Source organism: Diceros bicornis, chromosome 28 (assembly GCF_020826845.1).
Source record: "Diceros bicornis minor isolate mBicDic1 chromosome 28, mDicBic1.mat.cur, whole genome shotgun sequence".
Lineage (NCBI taxonomy): Eukaryota > Metazoa > Chordata > Mammalia > Perissodactyla > Rhinocerotidae > Diceros > Diceros bicornis.
The window spans coordinates 6977939-6999208 of record NC_080767.1 but is presented as its reverse complement, the minus strand read 5'-3'; the positions used below and the strand labels follow the sequence as shown (position 1 = coordinate 6999208).

At 49.5% G+C, this 21270-nt stretch overlaps 1 protein-coding gene across 1 annotated transcript in view; it reads right to left on the bottom strand.

The window, feature by feature from the left end:
* Positions 1-21270, bottom strand: part of PAX5 (paired box 5) — a 196443-nt gene that overhangs the window by 83158 nt on the left and 92015 nt on the right. The window contains exon 7 of the mRNA XM_058523580.1: positions 9651-9780. Within this exon, the coding sequence (XP_058379563.1) occupies positions 9651-9780 (130 nt within the window). The remainder of the gene's footprint in view (positions 1-9650; positions 9781-21270) is intronic.

The following is a 21270-nucleotide window of genomic DNA, read 5'->3' as shown; positions in this document are numbered from 1 at the left end:
AAATTTCCTATGAGAAAACACACATTTCTGGAAAGTCTGTATACAAGGAAAGTAAAAAGTATGTTTTGAGTAAAGAAGATATAAAGAATAGAGATATTTTTGTTTGTTTTGTTAAGAAAGATAAATTTGTCCTAAAGTACTAGGAAAGAAAAAAAGGAAAGAAGGCATGGGACAAATTATGAATGTAAAATGTAAGTGACAGAAGGTTTGTGGAAGTAAAACCCTGAAGAGTTTTGTGCATGGTCAAGTAAGCAGGTAGAAAATTAGAATTTGGCTTTCTCTCTTATAAAGGTAATTTTCTTAAAATTTTGGTCTGCTCTTGATTAAAAGGTTATAAAAAGTTTTTCTTTACCTTTGAGTAAGTTTACCTAAAAGACAGAAAATCTGTTGTGTTAAAATAACTTCCTATGTTCAAAAGGACTGAGGTCTCTCTATTAAGGTTTTTTCCGACTGTTTTAACTCTTGTTTGGCTTTGACTGTTTCTGTTGTCACCTTGATTAAATAGATAACTAGGCATTATCTCCTATTTGACCAAGTGTTTTAAAGACTTTTGCAATTTTTGACAAAATTCTCCCAAAATCAAAGTCTTTCTTTTAACTTAAAAATGAGAATTGAAAACTTCCAATCAGCCCTGGGACTTCTTAAAGAATTTGTTCTCTCTTTCTATAAAGAGGAAAATATTAAACTAATTAGACTTATTTGGTATGTTAAATTACATGGGAAACATTATCAAATAAATGATAATGAGCCTTCCTAGGTTATATTGTGTGGGTAAATGTTATTAATATGTGTTTTAAAAATTATAAAACATTCCAAAAATTCTGATCTGTCCTAGTTGTCAGTCATAATTCTAGTCATTATTTCAAAGTGTTATATGTTACAGTCTTTATAAATTGCCATTTTTTAATGTTTTGTCATTTGCAGAAGTTTGTTGTTTTACTCTGATGTTTTTGCAGATGTGTTTCATCTTCATAGAGATTCATGGAAAGGATTCTGACACTTGCTCTGGAATGCAGGTTTCTGATAAACTTTCAGATTATAAAACTGAGCTGGGTAAAAAAAATACAGAACTGTAATGGATGGCTTCATGAAACTGCTAACAGAAGATCAAGTGTTGATATCATGGGACTAAATAAACTGATAAGTATGATTATAATTTTTATGATTTTTGTTTGAAATATTGCTGATTTTTTATACATTTTGTTTTTCCAGGTTTAAGGAAAAATTTTTCTCTTTTCTTGTAAAGAACTATGACTTATAACAATTTGTAAACAGAATTGAAGCATTTATCTTTTTCTCCCTATCTGATCCCTCCAGAATTCAAAAACATTTGATGAGTGAGTATTCTTATATTCATGGCAATATAGTTATTTGCATAAGTTCAATAAGAATCTGTTCTCCTCATAACAAGACACAATTGGAAACACTGGTTATATTACCAAGGCTTTGACTGGAAAGCCATATTTGAGAGAAACATACATAAACTCAGATATGACCATACAGCTTTAAGAAACAAAGACTGGACTTTATGAAATAAAGCCATTTGGAAATATTGGCCTGGTACCTTGCTTACAGGGTTCCCAGCAATCTTTCCAGGTGAGGAAGGAAGGTCACTCCTCTGGCAGGTGCAGAGAACCCCAGGATATTTTGGGGACCTCGAGAAGGGAGGAATTAACCCAAATCTGTAGGTATTGCAGGCAGAGTCTGATGACAAGTCCTTGGCTTGGCTTTCCTGGCCTCCAGAGCCTTCAAAGTTCAATCTGAGAGTCCTTATAAAAAGTTCCAGCAAAGCAGATTTAAAAGAGCCTATATGATCAATTGCTATTCTTGCTGTACTTATGTAAATAATTGGGCCAAGTTTATTGAAACTAGACTTATTTTGCAAACTACTGAGTCTTAATTTAGTTATCTGTGGTGAAAATTAGGGTGATTTTAGAGAGAAAAATTATGTTTCAATAGAGACTATAATGCACATTGTGGATACTGGATTCTGGTTCTGTTAATTGTCTTCTAGTTTCCTCAAATATCTGGTGCAGATCTCCAAATTAACGTTTTCAATTTTTCCTGTCCTTTTCATTTGGAATCATTAAAAACTAAAACCACCCTTTTTCCTGAAGCCCTGCAAACTAAAATTGGACAACACTGATGTAAAATCCTATTTGGCATGGGAACTAGAACTTAGACCCGACTCTGCAGTACAGGTCCTAGAAACTGCTTGGCTAGAAGAGGAATTAGCTTTCCTCAATGAAGAATTAATGCAGACCCTAAACCAAACTAGTCAAGTATATCATAAAGTACAGATCACAGTAGACAACAGAGGAAAGAGAATTGTCCAGTTGGTCAACAAATATGAACATACATGTACAGGATCCGTAGGTGGCATGATCTTCTTTTTTTCTTCTCTCTCAACTTCACTATCTACCCCCACTGGAACCATTGTCCTAGTATGTGCCACGGTTTTCCTTTTCTTCCTTTGTTGGAAATGTAGAAACTGTTGTTGCTGGGTCTCCGACAATATTGTTGGTCCCCGTCAAAACAATCAGAAGACCGAATAGCCTTAATGAAGGTCAGAACTAACCCTCAGTTCCAAGAAAGAGTGAGACAATTTAAAAGCCTGGCTTAGATCCACACTGTCAGTTTTAAGCTTCCATATGCTTTCCCCCTTGTGGCACCCCTCATCAGCAGGAAGTAGCCAGAAGGTGTCAACGGCCTTATTCCCAAGTACATTCATATGATTATGAAGTTACAACTGACAGTGGGGAAATTGTAACAGCTAGATCTTAAGTTAGCATGAGGAAAGCCATCTTAGGGAAAGAAGCAATATTGTAACTATCACCCTGACTCACTAGTCTCTATGAATGCCTTCTGGCCTGCATGTAGCCTAGATGATTAAGCACCTTTCCCTTTTGCAAAATACGTGATCTGCTAGTTCTATGACTCTTGCTTACATATATTTCCCAGCTGTGATAAGATGATAACTTTGTTCTCTGAGTTCCCGAGGAACATGAGGACCTCCAGAAAGAAAAACTCTACATTGGTACCCATCACAAATGACAGAAGAAAGAGATAATGAGGCACCTTGAAGTTTGTCACACCAGACTGTCAACATCCCTAAACCCCCTCCTTCCCTGCCCATTTCCCCTGTATAACTGCCTCAAGATTCTGTATAATTTTAAGATGGTTCTTTAGGACACTAGTCTGCCATCTTCCAATTATGCTAGCCAATCGTACAAACTTTCCTTTCTCAACCACCGACTCATTTGCAATTGATTGGCACCAGACTGCAGTGAGCAGAACGAGCCCCTTTTTGCTCAGTTACAGTAAGTTGCCCAAGGTCACCAGCTAGAGTAGGGTAAGTTGGCCTTCAAGCCCAGGCAGTCTGACTTTCCTGCTGACATTCTCAATTACACACCAGAAGAAATGCCTTCTGGAAATTTAAACTTGGATTTTTTTAGTCCATCCCACCACATAATGGCAGCAGGCGTGGAGGCCAGGGCCCTGAGTGAGCCCCTGTTCCAGGTCTAACTCACTGGATGTGGTCTTGAGCAGGTCACCACCCCTCTCTTGCCCTGGGTGTCCTCAGCTCTGAAGTGAGCAGGTGGACTCCATGACTGTCCACCCTGCCCATCTGCAGTCATGATGCCTGCCCTGAAGAAGGCTGGGAGGAGCCAACACTGGACCCCAGAACCTCCAAGTCTCCTTTCCTACAACCACCCACACACACTGAGATGGCCCCTTGGTGGCTCTCAAACTCTCTCCCCCAACTGTCTCATTATATCCTTGCAACAGTCAAAGGAGGCCGGCGGGGCACAAATTGCCATCTGCATTTCATAGATGGGAAAATATAGGCTGAGAGAGGACAACCTACTTGCTGAAGGACAGGACAAGTTAGGTGGCAAAGTCCAGGCTTAAACCCATTCTTCTGACTCCTGGTCTAGTGCTCTTTCCTCCAGCCCTCAGCTATTGCTGAGATGAGACAGGCAGAAAAGGGTGGACTTTCTTCGGCTGCCAGTTTTAGGGTTACTAAGGCCTCAAACATCGAACCTGGGGGATATAGCACATCAGAGCTAGTGGTCTGGGGCACTTGGCAGCCATTCTGTCTGTCTTTGTGGGTGCTCATCCGCTGCCCCCTGTATGGTCTCTGTTACTTAGAGGGGACAGTGCCCAGGAGGAGCCTCAGGTGACCTAGGACCTGGTCACCCATCAGGCCAGTGTTTCCCAAACTTATTTGACCAGAAGAAGCCTCCCTCGGTCTCCTCCCTCCATTCCGCCCTGCTGATGCAAAGAGACAGTCCTCAGGAGAAGGGGCCAGCAAGGACACAGGCTGGCCCCGCTCCTTTGCTCTCCCAGGCAAAGGTCAGGTGGGCACAGTTGAGGGCAGGACAGCCGGGCCCATCACCAGGAGGGAGGTAAGCAGAGGCAGGGAGCCTGGCAACACCCCCTGCTGTCCTCCCTGGCAGGTAGGCACAGTGGCTGCCCCGCCGGCAGGCCTGTGGCCCAAGGACACACCTGCAGATAATTAGTCCCAATCAGGACGGGCCCAAACTGCTGACGATGCAGGAACAGGCCGGCCATGTCACTGGTTTGCAAGTGGTAAGCAGTTTCTGAACTGGGGCGCCGGCTGGTAGAGCAGGGGTTGAACTTAATATGCAACGTGGCGTATAAACGATGGCGAGAAATCGACTTGTTCTCTAATGAGATCTTCGCTGGGCAGCCTGGAGTGTGAGGGCCGGGATGGAGCAGTACAGAGCCCACCTGCCCCTCCCCAGACCCCAGGCCAGCACAGCCTGGCTGGAGCCCTGGGCTGGACTCACAGTCCGTCTGAGCACCTACTCCTCTGGGCTGTGTGGGGAGGGAGCTGGAGGGGGTGGGGCTGGAAGACTCGAGCTCGCCCCTGAAGAGTTCAGAACTGTCAGCAGGTGCACTAGCACAGGTGGAAATAAGTTAATACCTTGTGAGGATGTGGAGGCCCACCCTAACACTCCGGGGGGCATTCCTTCAAGGTGTTCTAACAGTTCTCAGTGGGGTTGGCAACTGCCCCCTAGAGGGTGTTTTGAAAATCTGTGGGGGCTTTTGTATGATTGAGGGGCATGATTGGCTTGCAGTGGAACAGCCCCACACAATGAAGAATTTTCCTTCATCCTGCATATTGTCATGTCCTGCCAAACATTCGTGTAGGTGAAAAATCTGTTTATAATTATTTGGCTCTAGAACTGAACTTCATTTACATATAAATGTGAACTGGCAATTTCCATGGTCTTAATAAGAGACACTGAATTTCCTAGGAATGCAACTACTGTGTAAAGCTCCTAGTTTGTTTGACTTGGGACTTTGCCAAGAGCTCCTCGCCACACAGTCTGCATCCCCATGTCCACACTCCCGTACGAGCCTGTGCTCAGGGCTGCTGCACTCTCGGTGACTCTGTGCGTGGCGCAGGCCCCGGACTACTTCATTATGTCTCGAGGTATAGACACCAGAGTATTTACTCATCGAAGTACATAGTATTTACTTATAAACAATTTCACTTTCGTTTCTCCTTTATCTCACAGCGAGGGCATTATTCTGATTTTATTTGAAATTAGATGTGAAGATAGGCTATATTCTTTACGAACTTAATTTCAGGAGTGTAAGGGGCACTGTAAATATTTGCTATCCCCAGGGGATGCGGGTGGGAGTGGGCAGAAACTCCCAGTTCTAGCATATCCCACAAGGCCCCAGAAAGCAGGGGAAGGGGCCGGGGATCTCCAATCCTCACATACAAGCCTCTGACCTGCCTGGGTGTGTCTGTGCCTCTGTGTCTGTGTCCTTTATGTTTTTTCACACTAATGGGATCATACTTAACACATTATTTTCCTTATTTCCTTAAGAGTACATCTTGAACATTTATTCATGTCAGCACAGATAGCTCTACGGAATTCTTTTTAATGGTTGCATAATATTTTATTGTGTGAAAGAGCCATAATTTATTTAACCAGCTCCCATGGATAAACACTGTGTTATTTCCATTTGTTTACCATTATAAATAATTCTGTAATTATGATACAGATATAGGTATCACTGTGCATCTATGTGAATGTATCTGTGAGATAAAGTCCTAAAAGGCATGTAAAAGTTCTGGGTTAGTGGGTAGGGATGTGCATTTAAAATTTTAATAGATATTGACAAATTTCCCTCCAAAAAAGACTGCAGTGATTTATACACCTATGATAATATATGAAAATATCTGTTTCTCATACTCTCTCCAACACTGGACCTCAAGAAACAGTTCAATCTTTGATAAGCTAGTGGGTTTTTTTTAAATGTCTCATGATTGTTTTAATTTGCAGCTTTAACATTATGAGTCAAGTGCATATCTTTTTACATGCTGCTGGACATCTGCATTTTTTCCAGTGGATTATCTATTCATACCCTTTGCCTGTTTTTCTACTGATTTTTTTTCTTATTCATTTCTAAAAGCTCTTTATATATTAAGGAAATTGGCTTTTTGTCATTTGTGTTCCACTTTTTTTTTCTAACTTTGTCCTTTGTCTTTTGGATATTTCTACATACATACAAAAGATTTACATTTTTAATAGTCATTTATATATAAATTTTTTGTCTTTTGTGTTTGGAACAGATTTTAAAAGGTCTTCCCCACTCTAAGATTATAAAAAATTTCTGGTTTTTTTTCCTAGTTTTATTATGATTTTATTTTTTACAGTATTTGAAGGAACAGCATAGAGAGTCCAGAAATAGATCCAAAAATATGTGGGTATTTATAAATGCAAATATTTATATTTACATTCTCTGTTTCAAAACAACAGAGAAAAGAGAAATCATTTGCCTGTTTACTTCAGTATCAGTAACAAATAGTTTTAATTGTTGTAGCTCTATCATCATGTTTTTAAATATGTTTTACTCATTTGTCTATTTCAGAATTTTTCTATCTTTGAGTGTTCATTTATCGAGCATTTACTACCATTTTGACAAATTCCAAAAAAAAATATCTGTTGATATTTTGATTGGACTTGCTTTGAATTAATAGACTACTTAGGGGGAATTGACATCTTTATGATATTGAGTCTTTCTATCCAAGAACAAGCCGTATATCTCCATTTATTCTTCTCCGTCCCTCACCGGAGTTTTATAGTTAAGTCAATTCCTCAGCATTCTATCTTTTCTTTTTTTGGCGCTATTGTTAATGTTTTCTCCTATTATGTTTTCTAGCTAGATATCATTTACTTACAACAGAGCTAATGATTATATTTATAGTACTCTAATATTATATTACATAAATATTATGTAAATTATATAAATATTATATATTTACAATATTTATATATTCATAATAGAATACTTTTAATATTTCAAAATTAAGCATAATCCTGGCCAGCAGACCACAGTTTACCACTCCAGCAGACAAGAGCCCCAGAGGTGCGACCAAAGCCTCAACGTTGACTGGCTTCTTTTCCATCTAAATCTGCTGGTGCACAAATGCTAGAATACAATGTCTTCTTGTGATTTGCCTAAACCCGAGCTTCCCCTGAGCGCAGGTCCCGAGAGCAGACCCTCCCCCTGCAGAGCAGTCCCCTCAGGATCTCATCTGATCCTCACAAGGGCCCTGAGAGACCAGGACCATTTTACAGATGGAGAAACCAAGGCTCAGAGATGCGTGCAAAGTCAGAGAGCGAGGAAGTGACAGCAGCGCGGGGATCAGCCCCAGATGACCCTGTGGCAGAGTAGCCGACTGTACAGGCCCTGGTGTCAGTGTTAACTCCACTGCTCTCCAGCCGTGACCGCAGGCAAGCTAGTTAATTGCTCCAAGCCTCAGTTTGTTTGTGAAATGGATGTAACAATAATAGCACCCACCTCCCAGAGTTCCTCTGCTAGCAGAGTGCCTGGTACTCAATGACTACTCGACAGAGCGACAGGTACTATTATTATTAGCTAGTCCAGGCTTCTTACCACTCCGCCTCCCACCCTCTCCCCCACCCCTAACTATTTGTAATTCCTTGAAAAGAATAAGGACCAGGATCCAGGGCCTGAGGGCTGGCTCCAACTCTCCCCCTACCCCTTACATGGGGCAAGTCCCTCTCCTCCCTGAGACGAGGTTTCTGCATCTATAACATGAGGGTGCCCTGAGAGGTCTTGTCATGGACCCTTGTAACCCCAGGGAAGAGGACCACACGGGACTCCTGTGTAAAGGCTCGCTCTGACTGAGGTTCCCTGCCTCCCATCCCTGCCCCATTGCTGACGCCTCCCCACCGCCGGCTCAGCTGCCCTCTGGGCTCGTCCCCCATCTCAGGTAGACAGGGGACCAAGTCACTCTTGCCACTTGACTCACCCCTAAGTGGTGCCCAGATCTGCAAAGTGGCCCTGGCTGCTTCTGCCTGAGCCCCATGAGCCCCCGTGCCCACCTGTCAGCCCAGGTCTCAGAGTTGGCCCTCCCTGCCTTGGGGCCTACGTGACGCTGGGCTAAGACCTTGTCTCCTGCGGCCCCTCTCCTAAAATTCTAACCTGAGTCCAGCTCCCAGCTTCCTGGATGCGGCCACAGCCTACCTGCATTTCTAAGACCCCTTGTCTCTGTCACTGCTTACTGTGTCCTGCCTCCCAGCCTGCAGGGACATCCTGCTCCCTCAGGCTGGACCCCAAGGCTGTGGCCAAGGGCCGCTCCCAACCCCCCACTGTCTGTCTGTACGTGTCTGAGACTGCCTCCTGCCTGCCAGGTTGGACAACCTCCCAGAGTCTGTCCCTCTATTACCTCAGGGCTGCTGGAGCAGGGAGGGGTGTCGGCCTGTCCCGGCCCTCCCAGTCCAGCCCCTTCTGCAGCATCAAGCCCAATGGCGACCAGCCACCATGAGACGGCTCCAAGAGGAACAATAATGGTGACGTGTATTGGGACCTGCTGTGCGCCAGACAAGAGCCCAAGCGCCTTACATGTACTGACACACCAGTCCTCACAACTCCCCTGTTGGGCAGGTTCTGCCTCGATCCCCATTTCACAGATGGAAAAACCACAGCCCAGAATTCCCATATAATCTACCCAAGATCTCACAGCTAGTCAATGGCAAGGTCAAACCCAGCAGTGTGCCTCCAAGGCCCAAACCTTCATCTTTACACTGAGCTAAAAGGCTGGCCCTGGGCCTTCCTGAAAGGCAGTGGCTTTGCATACACCAAGCACCTTCCAGCCTGGACCTCCTGCCCTTCTTGACTCAGCCTCTGCCTGGAAATCTGAGACGCCAGCAACAATCTGCCAGGAGTCCCACTCGTCCTCGAGGCCAGCGCCAACCAGGGCTGCCTTTCTCACGAGAGAGATGACTCTCAGACCTTTGAACACTCAGCACCACTCACCGGGGGCGCCGACATCACCCTCGCCCCCTGCCGTGAGGCCTCCTGCCACCCCTCCCAGCCACAGTCCATTTGGCATTTGTTCTCCTCCGGCTTTATCAGAGCAATAAACAGCCACGTCTCACCGCAGCCACAAGTCCTGGCCCCAGCGGTCTCCTGCCTGACCTGTCCCAGGACCTCACAACCTCATTAAACAAGAAGGGCCAGTCAGGTCCCAAAGTAGCAAGAAGCCATTCTTCCCACCAGGCGCGCATTCTCTCTCTCTCCCTCTCTTTCTCTCTCTCCGCCACTCATCCCCCGCGCCCCAGGTGCAATGACCTCACCTGTCACAATGGGGTAGGACTGCGGCCCTGGCACACTGCTCCCGATGTCGGCGGGGGTGGGGCTGGTCAGGTTGGCCTTCATGTCATCCAGCCCTCCAGCCAGCGAGGCCATGGCTGAATACTCAGTGGTCTGAAAGAGGAAACAAAACGGAGACGTCTCAGCATCGAGACTGCAATGCACCCCAGCCAAAGGCCACCGCACATTCTGGGCTCAGCCCCCCAGCTGGGCCAGCCCATGCCAGCTCCGAGGCCCACAGGGGGCTCGTGAATCCCCCAGGGTAGAGGGGGCAGACTCAGTGTGACAGAACAAGGCAGGTGTCCAGAATCGACAAGTCTCCCCAGGTGAAGAGGTGGACAGGATTCAGTGCAGCTTCACAAGAATTCAACCTTGCTCTCTTAGTGGCCTGCAGGTTCCTCTCGCCAGCCCCAGCCAGCAGACACAACCATCCTCTCAGTGCAGGAGGGGACATCAGTAACCAAAAGCAAGGCGGAAATAAGTCTGGCAGCCTAGAGCATGGAAAGATAGGTTTCTGATTTCTGTGTTCTTAAACCACAGACGTAGAATCGCAGAAACAAGGGTTAGAGGGAATTTGGGTCATCATCCTATCCAAACCCTCACTTCACAGGTGAGTCAGCTGAGGCCCAAGGGAAGGAGGTCTTTGCCCATGGCCAACAGGGGACGGTTCACCATCAACTCTCACCCAAAATCCAAGACACCAAACCAAAGGAGCCACAGTGTGGAAGAGTTTTGAATTCTGGAAGCATGTGAACACCCGTATGCTGAAAACTGTGGGTGCACACATCTGATTTACCAAGTCCACGTCAACCTGTGCCTCGGGCCCTAAGTCACGCTCCTTTCTTTAGCCATTTCATGACATCAGAGCTGGCGATGAGTCACTCCCTTGGCGTCACAGCCACTGTCAGCATGGTCTCCAGAGAAGGCTGCCAAGATGCCCGCCTGGGTCTTCCCATTCAAGAACAACTAAAATATAACCCTGACGGACAGGCCTCTACCTCCCACCCAACCTCCAGGCCTATTTTCGGGTAAAGAAAATATATGCAAACCCCTAAGCCAAAGAATCTGGCTGTCATGCCAAGCGCTGGTGTGGGGAGTTCCCTCCAGCCCCTGGCTTTGCCAGTAGAGGACACGTCACTATCTGTCCAGGGGTACATCCTTGGCAGACAGGGCAGAAGACTCAAAGGAGTTGCAGAACCCCTGGGTAGGGTGACGAGGACCAAGCCACTGGGAGGGACACTGGAGGAGCCACTGGGCAAGTGGTAGGTGGCAGGGACCCAGGCTCAGGCACATCCCTGATGCTTTTCTCTGCATGTGAATTAGACAGAACTTCCTGGGCAGCTCAGATGCCAGTGGGGTGGACAGCAGCAGTGAGTCCGGGCGGCACGGCAGGCCCAGGCCCCTGAGACGGATCCTCACTGAGGACAGCTTGTCGGGAGCTCCCGGGGCTCTGCAGTCGTCTCCAGCAGAGGCTGACGCTGAGACACGCAGAGAGGAGCACAGGCCCGAAGCAGCCCACGTGCTTCTGAGGGAGAAGGACAAGACGAGGACGCCTCCCCAACATCAGGAGTCACAGTAACTAAGCCAGTGTGGGCCTGGCACAGGGACAGATGAATAGACCAAGTCCAGAAGCTGATCCGGGCATTCATGGAACCTTGACATATGAGCGAGGTGATGCACAAATCAGCGAGGAGGATGGACTCTAATAAACAGAGCAGAGGGAACCAGTTATCCATTCAGAAACAAGGGGGAAAGAAATTGGATCTTTACTTTACACCAGACACAAAAATCAATTCCCAGTGGATTAGAGACCGAGATGTGAAAGGCAAAAGCATCTAATGTGGTCAGCTCTAGGTCTGGCCAAAAATCCTCAGGAACAAGTGTGCCCTTCACGGAAAAGGGAACGAGAGGCCCTGGGATGCTCACACAAGGTTCTCGGTCACTGTGAGGACAGTAGTGGGTCTCCCTGCTCCAGTGCCTCCTTCTCCAGGAAGTCCTCCCTGACTACCATTCCCCAGGAGGCAGGAGTCCCTCCTTTGCCCTGCTGGCCCTGACAAGTGGGGTCAGAGCAATAAGAACTGTAATCTTCACGACCATGTCAAAAGCTCACATTTATCCATCACTTACTCTGTGCCAAGAGCTGTACCTGTATTATCCCATTTAATCCTCACAACCACCCCATGAAGTAGATTCTGCATTATCCCCATTTTACAGATGAAGACTCTGAGACTTCTATCATGGAGGGGAAGTGGCTGGCCTAAGGTCACACAGCTTCTAAGTACAAGAGCCAGGATTCAAACCTGCATCCATCTGACTCTCAAGTCTTGCCATTTGCCCTAGTGATTTTCATACCACAGTGTGTCCTGACCCTTTAACAGGTAAGAGATCAATTTGCCAGTACCAACATTTTACAAAATGAAACAGGAACGGACTAGAACAGAAAATATTGAAGGGCCTCACACATAGAAAGAGCAAGACCTGTTGTGTGAATCTCTGTGTCACAGGTGAGTGGATATGTGTGCACTAGGTGGGGAAGAAAATACATGTCTTGCTACAGGTTGTGACCAGCAGTCTTCACGCAGCAGGGAGCTGCTGGGAGAAGGCCGCTGCCCAGACTCCATCCTCCGTAGACTGGATCTTGGTGGAGGCATTAGCCTCCTAAGTAGCCAAGAGCGAATTAGGGAGTAAAGCTCGTGGGAAGCAGCTCTGTCAGTGCACGGCCGTGTGCAAAGATGGGAGTGAGAGCGCCTCTGATACGGTCTCTTCCTGGACGGTGTCTCCTGGAGGTTCCAAGGCCCCGGGGGTGGGACGGTGCCCCCGCCTCTCTGTGTCCCGAGTGCCCTGGGAGGCCTGAGCACAGCGGACGAGCAGCCTGACCAAGCCTCTCTTGTGTGCGGATGGCATGTGAAGACCACGCATGCTCTCTGACCGTCATCCACAAACCCCAAGGGAAGAGACACGTGGCCCCAGAAGCTCCACCCAAGAGGGACAAGGGTGGGAAATGGTCGGGAAAGGTTTCTGGGGGCAGGCTATGTTTAACCTGGGCCTGAGCGAGCCCTGCCCCCGCGGCTGAGAAGAGCTCAGGGAAGGCTCGGCGGTAAGAGGACAGGAGCGGTCCAGAAACAAGGCACGTGCCACCAGTGGGAGGAAGTGAAAGGAGAAGAGGTAAGGACGGAGAGGTAGACGGGCTGGGATTCGACTGTGAAGGGTCTGCACAGTGAGCACGTGGATGAACAAATGCATGAGTGACCCCTATCCCAGAGACCAGGCAGCATCTCAGCTGAGAGTCGGCACCCCTGCGCCCTCCCCACCCCACTGCTGGGCCTGCCCCCTTCCCAGACTCCAGGCCGGGCAGCTGTGCCTGCAGGGGAAAGCCTCTATCTCCCCCAAGAAAGCAGAGCCACCCCAGGCTTGAGAAAATTGCAAGAGGGTGACCAACAGGGACTCCTGCCTCTTAACTTCTTTGATGTCCAAAGGGAAGGGCCTGTCTGCTATTTGATTCTCGTTCTAGTCAATAAACTCAGTATCAAAGTTTGTTCAGTCACTTCAACAGTTGAGTTTGGATCATCTTTTCAAGACACGAAATCTTCAACTCGTGTTACGCATGGGGTGGGAGGTCCAACAATCCAGTCACCCACCACCGCCGGCCACCAGGAGGGACGGCAAACTTCCCGAAAGAGCTGGGGCCCGGGACCAGCGGGACTCGGAAGCCAGCCCTCGCTGCCCTTGCCATCCGTGCCTCGCACAGTCCCCACCTCGCAGGGCTGGCCCCAAGCCCAGTGTCCCTTCCTCAGTGGAGTCCACAGCTCTCACTCTCCTGCACGAGCCGGGCGACGCTGTCTTCTAGTTTGGGGGTGTAATGGCTCCCTAAGTCCTCGTCACCGTCCGTCCCTCTGAGCTGCCTGTGATTTGTAAAGACAGCTGCTTTCTCCCCAGTCTCCCGGGCTCCCTGCAGCCTCCCTACACCCGCTGCTCCTCAGCCACCCCAGGCACTGTCCTGCCTCTGCCTGCAGGGCCCATCTCATTCAGCCACTTAGAGAGCTCCTACACTGTCCACAAGACCCAGCTCAGATGTCACCTCCTCACTGAAGCCATTCCTGGGCCCCACACTCCTATACAAAAATCACGACTCCTGGGTCCGTGCTTCCACACTCGGTGGCATTCTGCACAGACCTCCACTATCATACTTCCGACCGCGTATAACAGCTCTTTGTCTCTCTCCCTCTAGGCTGGCTTGAGGGCACGGAACAAGGAACACCCCTAGAGCCTCTGAGTGCTCGTTGAGTGAGTGAACGTATGGTCTGGCAGCATGACATTAGCCTCAACAATCAAAATTAACTGGGGAGTGTCTGAACAAGAGCCCCAAGTGTACGCTAACCTCCCACCTCTACCCCTCATCAGATCAGGTGACCAGAAAATAGCGTCCTTGTCTACCACTAGTTAAAGCCCCAGGGAAGTGCCTTCACTGGTCTGTGATGGAATATCAGGCATTCAACATTGGTGAGAGGCAATTAAAAAAAACAGCCATACAAAGAACTTTTTTTTAACCTCTGGAGACATGCTTATTAGAATATTCAAATCCCACGTCAATCCCTCCTATAATTCATTACCAGGAAAAAGTTTTTTCTCCTGATGAATGGTTAATCACCTCTGATTGAACAACAGGAACATTGGAAACCACTACACATCCCTCTTTGCCTTGGCTGCCAGGAAGCTCAGTCAAATTCAGTACTCAATCGCCACAACCACATCATTGCCGGCACCTGGTGCAATGATCTTCCTCTTTCCTCTCCATAATTTCTGAACCTTTTTACAGCCTTAAATTAACTAACTTAGATACATGTAATTGTTTATTTTGCAGGACACCTCAAGTCCTTTGTGAAAGTGGAGGCTGGGAGAGGTAGGAAGAATGGCAGAAAAAGAAAGATGGGAAGGAAGATCAGGAGAAAGAAAGAGAAGAGGAGAGAGAAGGCATTATTGGTGCCTCTTTTCCTGGTAACAGTGGCAATCTACTTCCACTTCTCAGAGTTACTTGGGAAGACAAGGGCTAAACAGTGGGATGCAGAGACCCTGGGTACGCGCACCGCCCCATGTGTGTAAGTGTGCTGCTCACTTATGCACTTGGGAACACAGCCCCACCCCCCAGCCATTGACAGTCACCGGCAATGGCTGTGTTCCACATTCCTACTTCTCCGGGCTCTTGGAGTTCTTTCTTAGGATGTCATTTTGGCTTCTGCGCCCTTCCCCACAGGGCCCTTGGTGCCGTCCTTGACTCTGACCCAGGAACAGAAATAAGCCCAGCATCAGTTCCCGCCCGCCCGCCCCAGTGCACCACCCGGAATGAATCTTCTCTGCCTGCTGCCGCAGGGCCTGAGGGCCGCAGGGTCTGGAGCAGATGTGCACAGCCTCCTCACAGACACCAGGCTGCAGACGATGGGAAGCCTCGCACTCTCAAATGTCTGAGCTAGAAGGACACTCAGGCTCATCCTTCCCAACCAGGAAAGACGGAGGTACAGGGCGGGGAGTGGACTTCCTTAGCTCGTTTTATCTGCATCATTGAGAGCCTTTGACCCCGTGATAGAAAGAACAGGGACCCAGGAGTGCTAACCCGGGGTCTGGCCCCAGCTCTGCCTCTTTCTCAGCCGTGTGACCTCAGGCGAGCCAGGCCAGCTCTCTGAGCCTCATTTTCCTCATTATAAAATGGCGTATGAGCCTGGCCGCATGCTGCCTGTCTGCCTGCCAGGGCGACTGCGAGGATCGAAAACTAAGGAGAGGGAGAGCACCTGGGAGACCAAGCAACACGAAGCGTTAGGGAGTCCTCGGAGGGCCCCCGGGAGGCGCGTGCCCCAGGAAAGTGTGTGCCAGGGGTCATTTGGGTCCCTAGGAAATTACCTGGAAAAGGACTGCCTGGGGCTGCACCGAGTACTGTCTCGTCAGCACGGGGCACCACTGCCACAGCATGGAGGAGAAAAGAAACAGAGCGTGAGAAGGAGGGCAGCAGGACGGAGGGCCATGCAGGGCCTGAGGCCGCAGGGCTGCTACCTCAGATGGCCACCTTGGGCACCTGCTGGGCTCCTCCAGGCTCTCCACCGGGCCTCAGGTGGCCCTCAGGAGCTGGCCAGAGCCAGGCCATCCACTCCCATCCTGAAGGACCAGACACCTGCCCACCTGCACGCCTACCCAGAGAAGGACGCAAGCTGGAGTCAGGGAGGCGTGTCCCAGGGCCTGGCCCTATGCCCTGAGAGTGAGGAGGCAGAGGGGTGGGTGCCTGAGGCAGCCGCGGTGGGACGAGGGCCTGGGGGCAGGTCTGTCCCTTCGCTGGCCTCTGCTTCCCCGTCTGTCTGAGGACTTGTTCTTGACCTCTAAGTCCCCTGCCACTGCTGACGCTGTTTGCCTCTGTAATGACCACATGACAAAGTATGGATTCCCTCTTCAACAGATAAATTTGAAGGCAGGAAAAGAGAGATGGGGGGGATCCTATAGGGTGGGGAGGCTTAGAGACACAGCAATCGATAGCAATGTGGACCCTGATTCCAACAAACTAAAAACTACAACTGAAAAACAAATTATGACATGCAGTGACACAATGGGAAATGCCAACATTGATGAGTATTGATGACATTATAGGATTTGCTAACTTTTAGGTATGAAAAAGCTATCATCGTTATGCTTTCTAAAGCCTCGTCTTTTAAAGAGTCCTTCTAAAATATTTACAGACGAAGTGACATGACGTTTGGAGTTGGCTTCAAACGGAAGGGCCGTCGACAGAATGTGGTATCTCTCTGCAACGGAATACTACCCAACCGTGAAAAGGAACAAGCTATGATGCATGTTACAACGTGGGTGAAACTCCAAAGCACGCTAATGAAAGAAGCCAGATACCAGTGGAATGTCCAAAACTGGCAAATCTACAGCCACAGACAGCAGAGCGGGGGTGGCTGGAGCCGGGGTGGGCGAGGGATTAACTACAAACCCTCAGGAGGGATCTTTCTGGAGTGACAGAACTGTCCTAAACCTGGACTGCGGAGCTGGTGGCACAACTCTGACTCATATACTTCAAATGAGTGAACTTCATGGTGTAAAAATTATACTTCGATAAAGCTGTTAAAAAGTAAAGCAGAATACGGGGGAAGCAGGGTCATCAACGGAACAAGACCAGCCGTGAGTCGATAACAGCTGAATCTGGGGGACGGGTGCTTAGAGGTTTAGACTATTCCGTCTACTTGTGAATTTCTCCATAATTGAAGTCAAAAAACCCAAACAGCACGTATTTGACTCATGGCACCACTGGCCAACCCCCATCAGTTGCCCGACAAATACAAACGCCTGTGGAATCATGACAGCCCCAAGAGGCCGAGCACAGCCAGGAGTTTGCTCTCTTGCAGGCTGTCTTCCCTCCGTCTTAGGGACTCCACAGGTCCAGACAAGAAACACAAAGCCTCCCGTCTGCCTGGCACTCTCCAGTTTGTGAAGCCTTTGCGTGTCCATTATGTTCTCGGGAATCCAGGGGTGGGGCAGACAGAGACGAAGCACAGAGTGGGGAGCCCGAGTGCCAACTCCAAGCTCAGTGCCGCCCGTTACCCCAGAAGCAGAGTTAAATGTGAGAAGACATCAGCACCATCCCTGAGGGTAAAGCTCAGACACTTAGGGAGGGACAGTAGGATGTCCTCCTCCAAGAAGCGCCCTGGCCACAGACAGAACTCGACTCCAGCCAGAGAGAGAAGTCTGGATCTGCGAGCACAGAGGAAGAGGGTGCCACATTTTGAAAGCTGGGTCCACAAAAACCGCACCTGCAGAGCGTGTGAGAAGGAACAGTTCTGTCCTGATGACAATGGATGAAAGCGACTAGCAGGGAACCTAGAGACCTGGCTTTGCCTTGGACCCCCGTGTGACCTGGGCCAGACCCCGCACCTTGAGGCCTCCACGACTCCATCTGTCAAACGAAGGAGATGGACCAGGCAGGGCCCTTCCGGCCCAGAGGCCTCCCCAGGGTCTGTGCCCCAGCCGGGCGGGGTCCTCGCTGTGTGGAATGGGTTTCTCCCTGACGTGACCGAGGTAGGCTTAGGCTGCCCTCTCTGGGGGTGTAAAGGTGCTGCCCATTCTACCCAGGCCCCTGAACCCAGAGGCCTGTAGCCGTCAGCGGAGGAAGTGGCTGAGGAAGCCCACTTGGCCCCGGGGCCTGGAGGACAGGGTTCAAGTCTGACATGGCCAAGCTCGTGCTCATGTTCTAGGCCAGGCACTCACGTTCTCGGCTCCTTTTCTCGTCTGTAACCTGGGGCCATGTGACCTACCTCCCAAGGTCGTGAGAAGGCACAAAGGGGGTGATGAGAAGGTCAAGTCTCTGAGGACAGGCATTTTTCTTCTCATCTTTTGAGTCCCCAGGGCCAGATATGTAAATAAACACTTTAAAAATGCTGGCAAGGGCAAGGGGTGGAATCCTTGTGGCGAGGGAACTGTTCTGTATCTCGGGTCCATCAAGGTCAACAGCCCAGTGGGCTACTGCACTACAGTTTTGCAAGATGTTATTCATTGGGGGAAACTGGATAAGAGTATATGGGATCCCTCTGTATTATTTCGTACAACTGCATGTGAATCTACAATTACCCCAAAGAAAAAGTTCATTAAAAAAAAAGAGTAAAAAACAAAGTTTTAGCGTTCCATCCCCACTAAACCTAATGAAGATGAATTAAACTCAGAAAAAAAAAATGCTTGCTCAATGGAGGGACTATGAATGTTACTTGCAAAAGTACTCCATAACCTACAAAGTGCTACTGTTAACATTAACTAGGGGGAAGAACTGCCAAGGATTCTGGATGGCCTCCCTCCTCCAGGAAGCCTTCCCTGATTTCCCCTCCTCTGTGATCCTAGAACATCTAAGTGGGCATATCTCTACCACTGCACCTATCACTCTGCATCATACATCTAATTGTTTAGGGCCCTCATCCTCCAACTACAGTGTGAACTTCATGAGGATGGGGCTGTGTCTCCCTCATCTTTGTGACAGCAGCTCCCGGCCCAGTGCCCAGCTCTGAATGGATGTGACATAAATGCCTGTAGAACCAAATGAACTGGGACAGGTACCACGGCCTGGCTCTGCCAACAGCACCAGAGGTGCTTCCCAGGGTCACTGAGATGACAAGCGATCTCGAGGTACTTTTATTCATCAGAAAGTCCCCCAGGCCTGAATGAGACATGCTCTTTATGCATTTGGCTCTCCAGAACCGTGCCCATGCCTGGGTCAAAATGCTGTGCAGTGGAATCGCAGGGAAGATTCCAAGAAGAGATTTGCAAAGTTTAACTGACTCATCTCTCCCCATTCTGTTCACGGCCCACCAGGCCCCCCTCCAGCACACCCGCAGACCACCCCCAGGTGGTGTGGAATGGCAGGGGAAGCCCCAGGGCAGAGACTGAAATCAGATACTGTGGTTTCTGTCTGGGAGAAACTTTTCCAGCAATGACTAATCAAGAGGCCCAGTTTTTTTCCCCGTGGCCACTTGAAGGATCTTAGTGAGCCTCAAATCTCAGGGCCCAAAGAGCTTGGAGGTTACGGAGTCTGATTTTTATCTGATGCTTGAAACCCACCAGTGACGGGGAGCTCACTACTTCCTGAGGCAGCCACTCCATGGCCACACAGCTCTGACCATGAGAAAGTGCGAAATCCGCCCTTTGAGGTCTCCCCACACTGGTCTTGGGTGTGCCCTCTGGGGTTCCAGTTCCAACAAGTGTCCTCTCGGGCCACAGGCACCAGTGGATCCACTGCAGGGCCCCAGGCCCTCCACTCCTCCTTCCCGACAGGTTCTCTCTGGCTGGGGCCTGAGCAGCTCGCTTCTGCTTTTCTCGGGGCCTCATCAGCTGGCTGACTCATGCTGTTCTCACAGTCAAGGCAGAGCTCACTACAAGTTCATTGGAAATGGAAAGTGACCTTGTGTCTGATTTTTTAAAGCTTTAATTTCTCCCACCCCTAAGCAGAGTGCTCTGTGCTCATAAACCCTCCTGGCTCCCCACTGCCTCCAGGTAATGTCAATCCGAACCACGCAGGCCCCAATCCAGATCCCAGCCTACTTTCCCACCTTCAACTCGGATCCACCCTACTTCCAAAACCCTGCCCTCTGCCCCAAGCACACCACACACACTGACCCGGGGCACCCAGCTCACTCCACTCGAGGCCTGTGCTCGCGCCGTTCTCCCACGCGCACCCTAGTGGAAACCCTTGTCCTCTAAGGCCTGGTTCAGATGCCGTCTCCTCCTGGATGCTTTCCTCAAGCCTCTTTGGCTGGAATAACTCGCCTCCTTCTCCGACTCCCACGGCATTTTCCACGCACTGCATTTAGAACACTTGTCCCATTGGTTCCATTTGTCCCTACTTTCTTCCAGTCACTTTGCACCGTGTCTGCTCTCCCTTTGAGATGAGGGGCTCCTATGGGCAGCATCCCCGCCCGATTTGAAGCTGGGTCCCACCCTCAGCCTGGGCAGGACCTATCCTGAGCGAAGCCGAGCGAGGGAGAGAGGGAGGAAGCAAAGGGATCGGGAGCGCACCCTGAACCTTGAGAAATCTGCAAGCAAAGCAGGGAGAGGAGGCAGCCCCAGGCTCAGAGCGGCCCACTCTCGTCCCCAAATAGACGAGGAGACATGGCAAGGCTCGGAGCACAAAGCTCCACCTCTGGAGGACGAGGGCCAGGACCCAGTAGCCCAGGCCTCCTGAATGGTAAGAAGATGCAGTGGAGGGGAGGAGGAGGCCCTGTCTGGGGAGCCGCAAGGTCTGCTCACGCATTGCCTGCCTGCGTGATGCGCAGCTCTAGATCCTGATGTGGAGAAGAGCAGGGAGAGTTCCAAAACAAAGACTCATCTCGGGGCAGCCAAATTCCACCGGCTTCTTCCCATGGTCCATGGTGGGGCCTGGCTGTCCCATCCTGCTACAGGGCTAGGAAGCGAGAAGGGCAGGGAGGCCCATTACCCTCAAAGGACTGCAGGCCTCTTGGCCACGAAGGGGCTTGAACGGGGGTGTGCAAAGGAAAGCCCCCACCCTAAAGCATCTGGTATGGGAGTGGAGGTGACATCCCAAGATGCGCATAGTCCACTTTCTGTTGGACTGACTTCCCACCTATGGAAGGACAGAGGTTATCCTGGGGCCATAAAGAAATGAGAATTTCTTTATGTGGCCGGTCTGGTGGCATAGTGGTGAAGTTCACACGCTCCACTTCAGCAGCCTGGGTTCATGGCTTTGGATCCCGGGTGTAGACCTACACCACTCATCAAGCCACGCTGTGGCAGCAACCCACATACAAAACAGAGGATGACTGGCACAGATGTTAGCTCAGGGCCAATCTTCCTTACCAAAAAAAAAAAAAAAAAGGAAATGAAAAGGCTTCCCTCCATACTGCAAGATCAATAGGGTGGGAGGCCCAGATGCCCCTCCCCCCATCACCACCCCCGCCTGCTGCTGCTGAGTGATGACACACATGTGCACACACGCACACACACACACACTCCTCAGGCCAAGGGCCCCCTCTCTGCCCCTTCTGCTCCCCATCAGAAAGAACTTTCTAACAGGTGATATTCTGCAAAGGCAAGCGGCAGCCTTGGGAGGGAGTGTCCTCTTTGTCA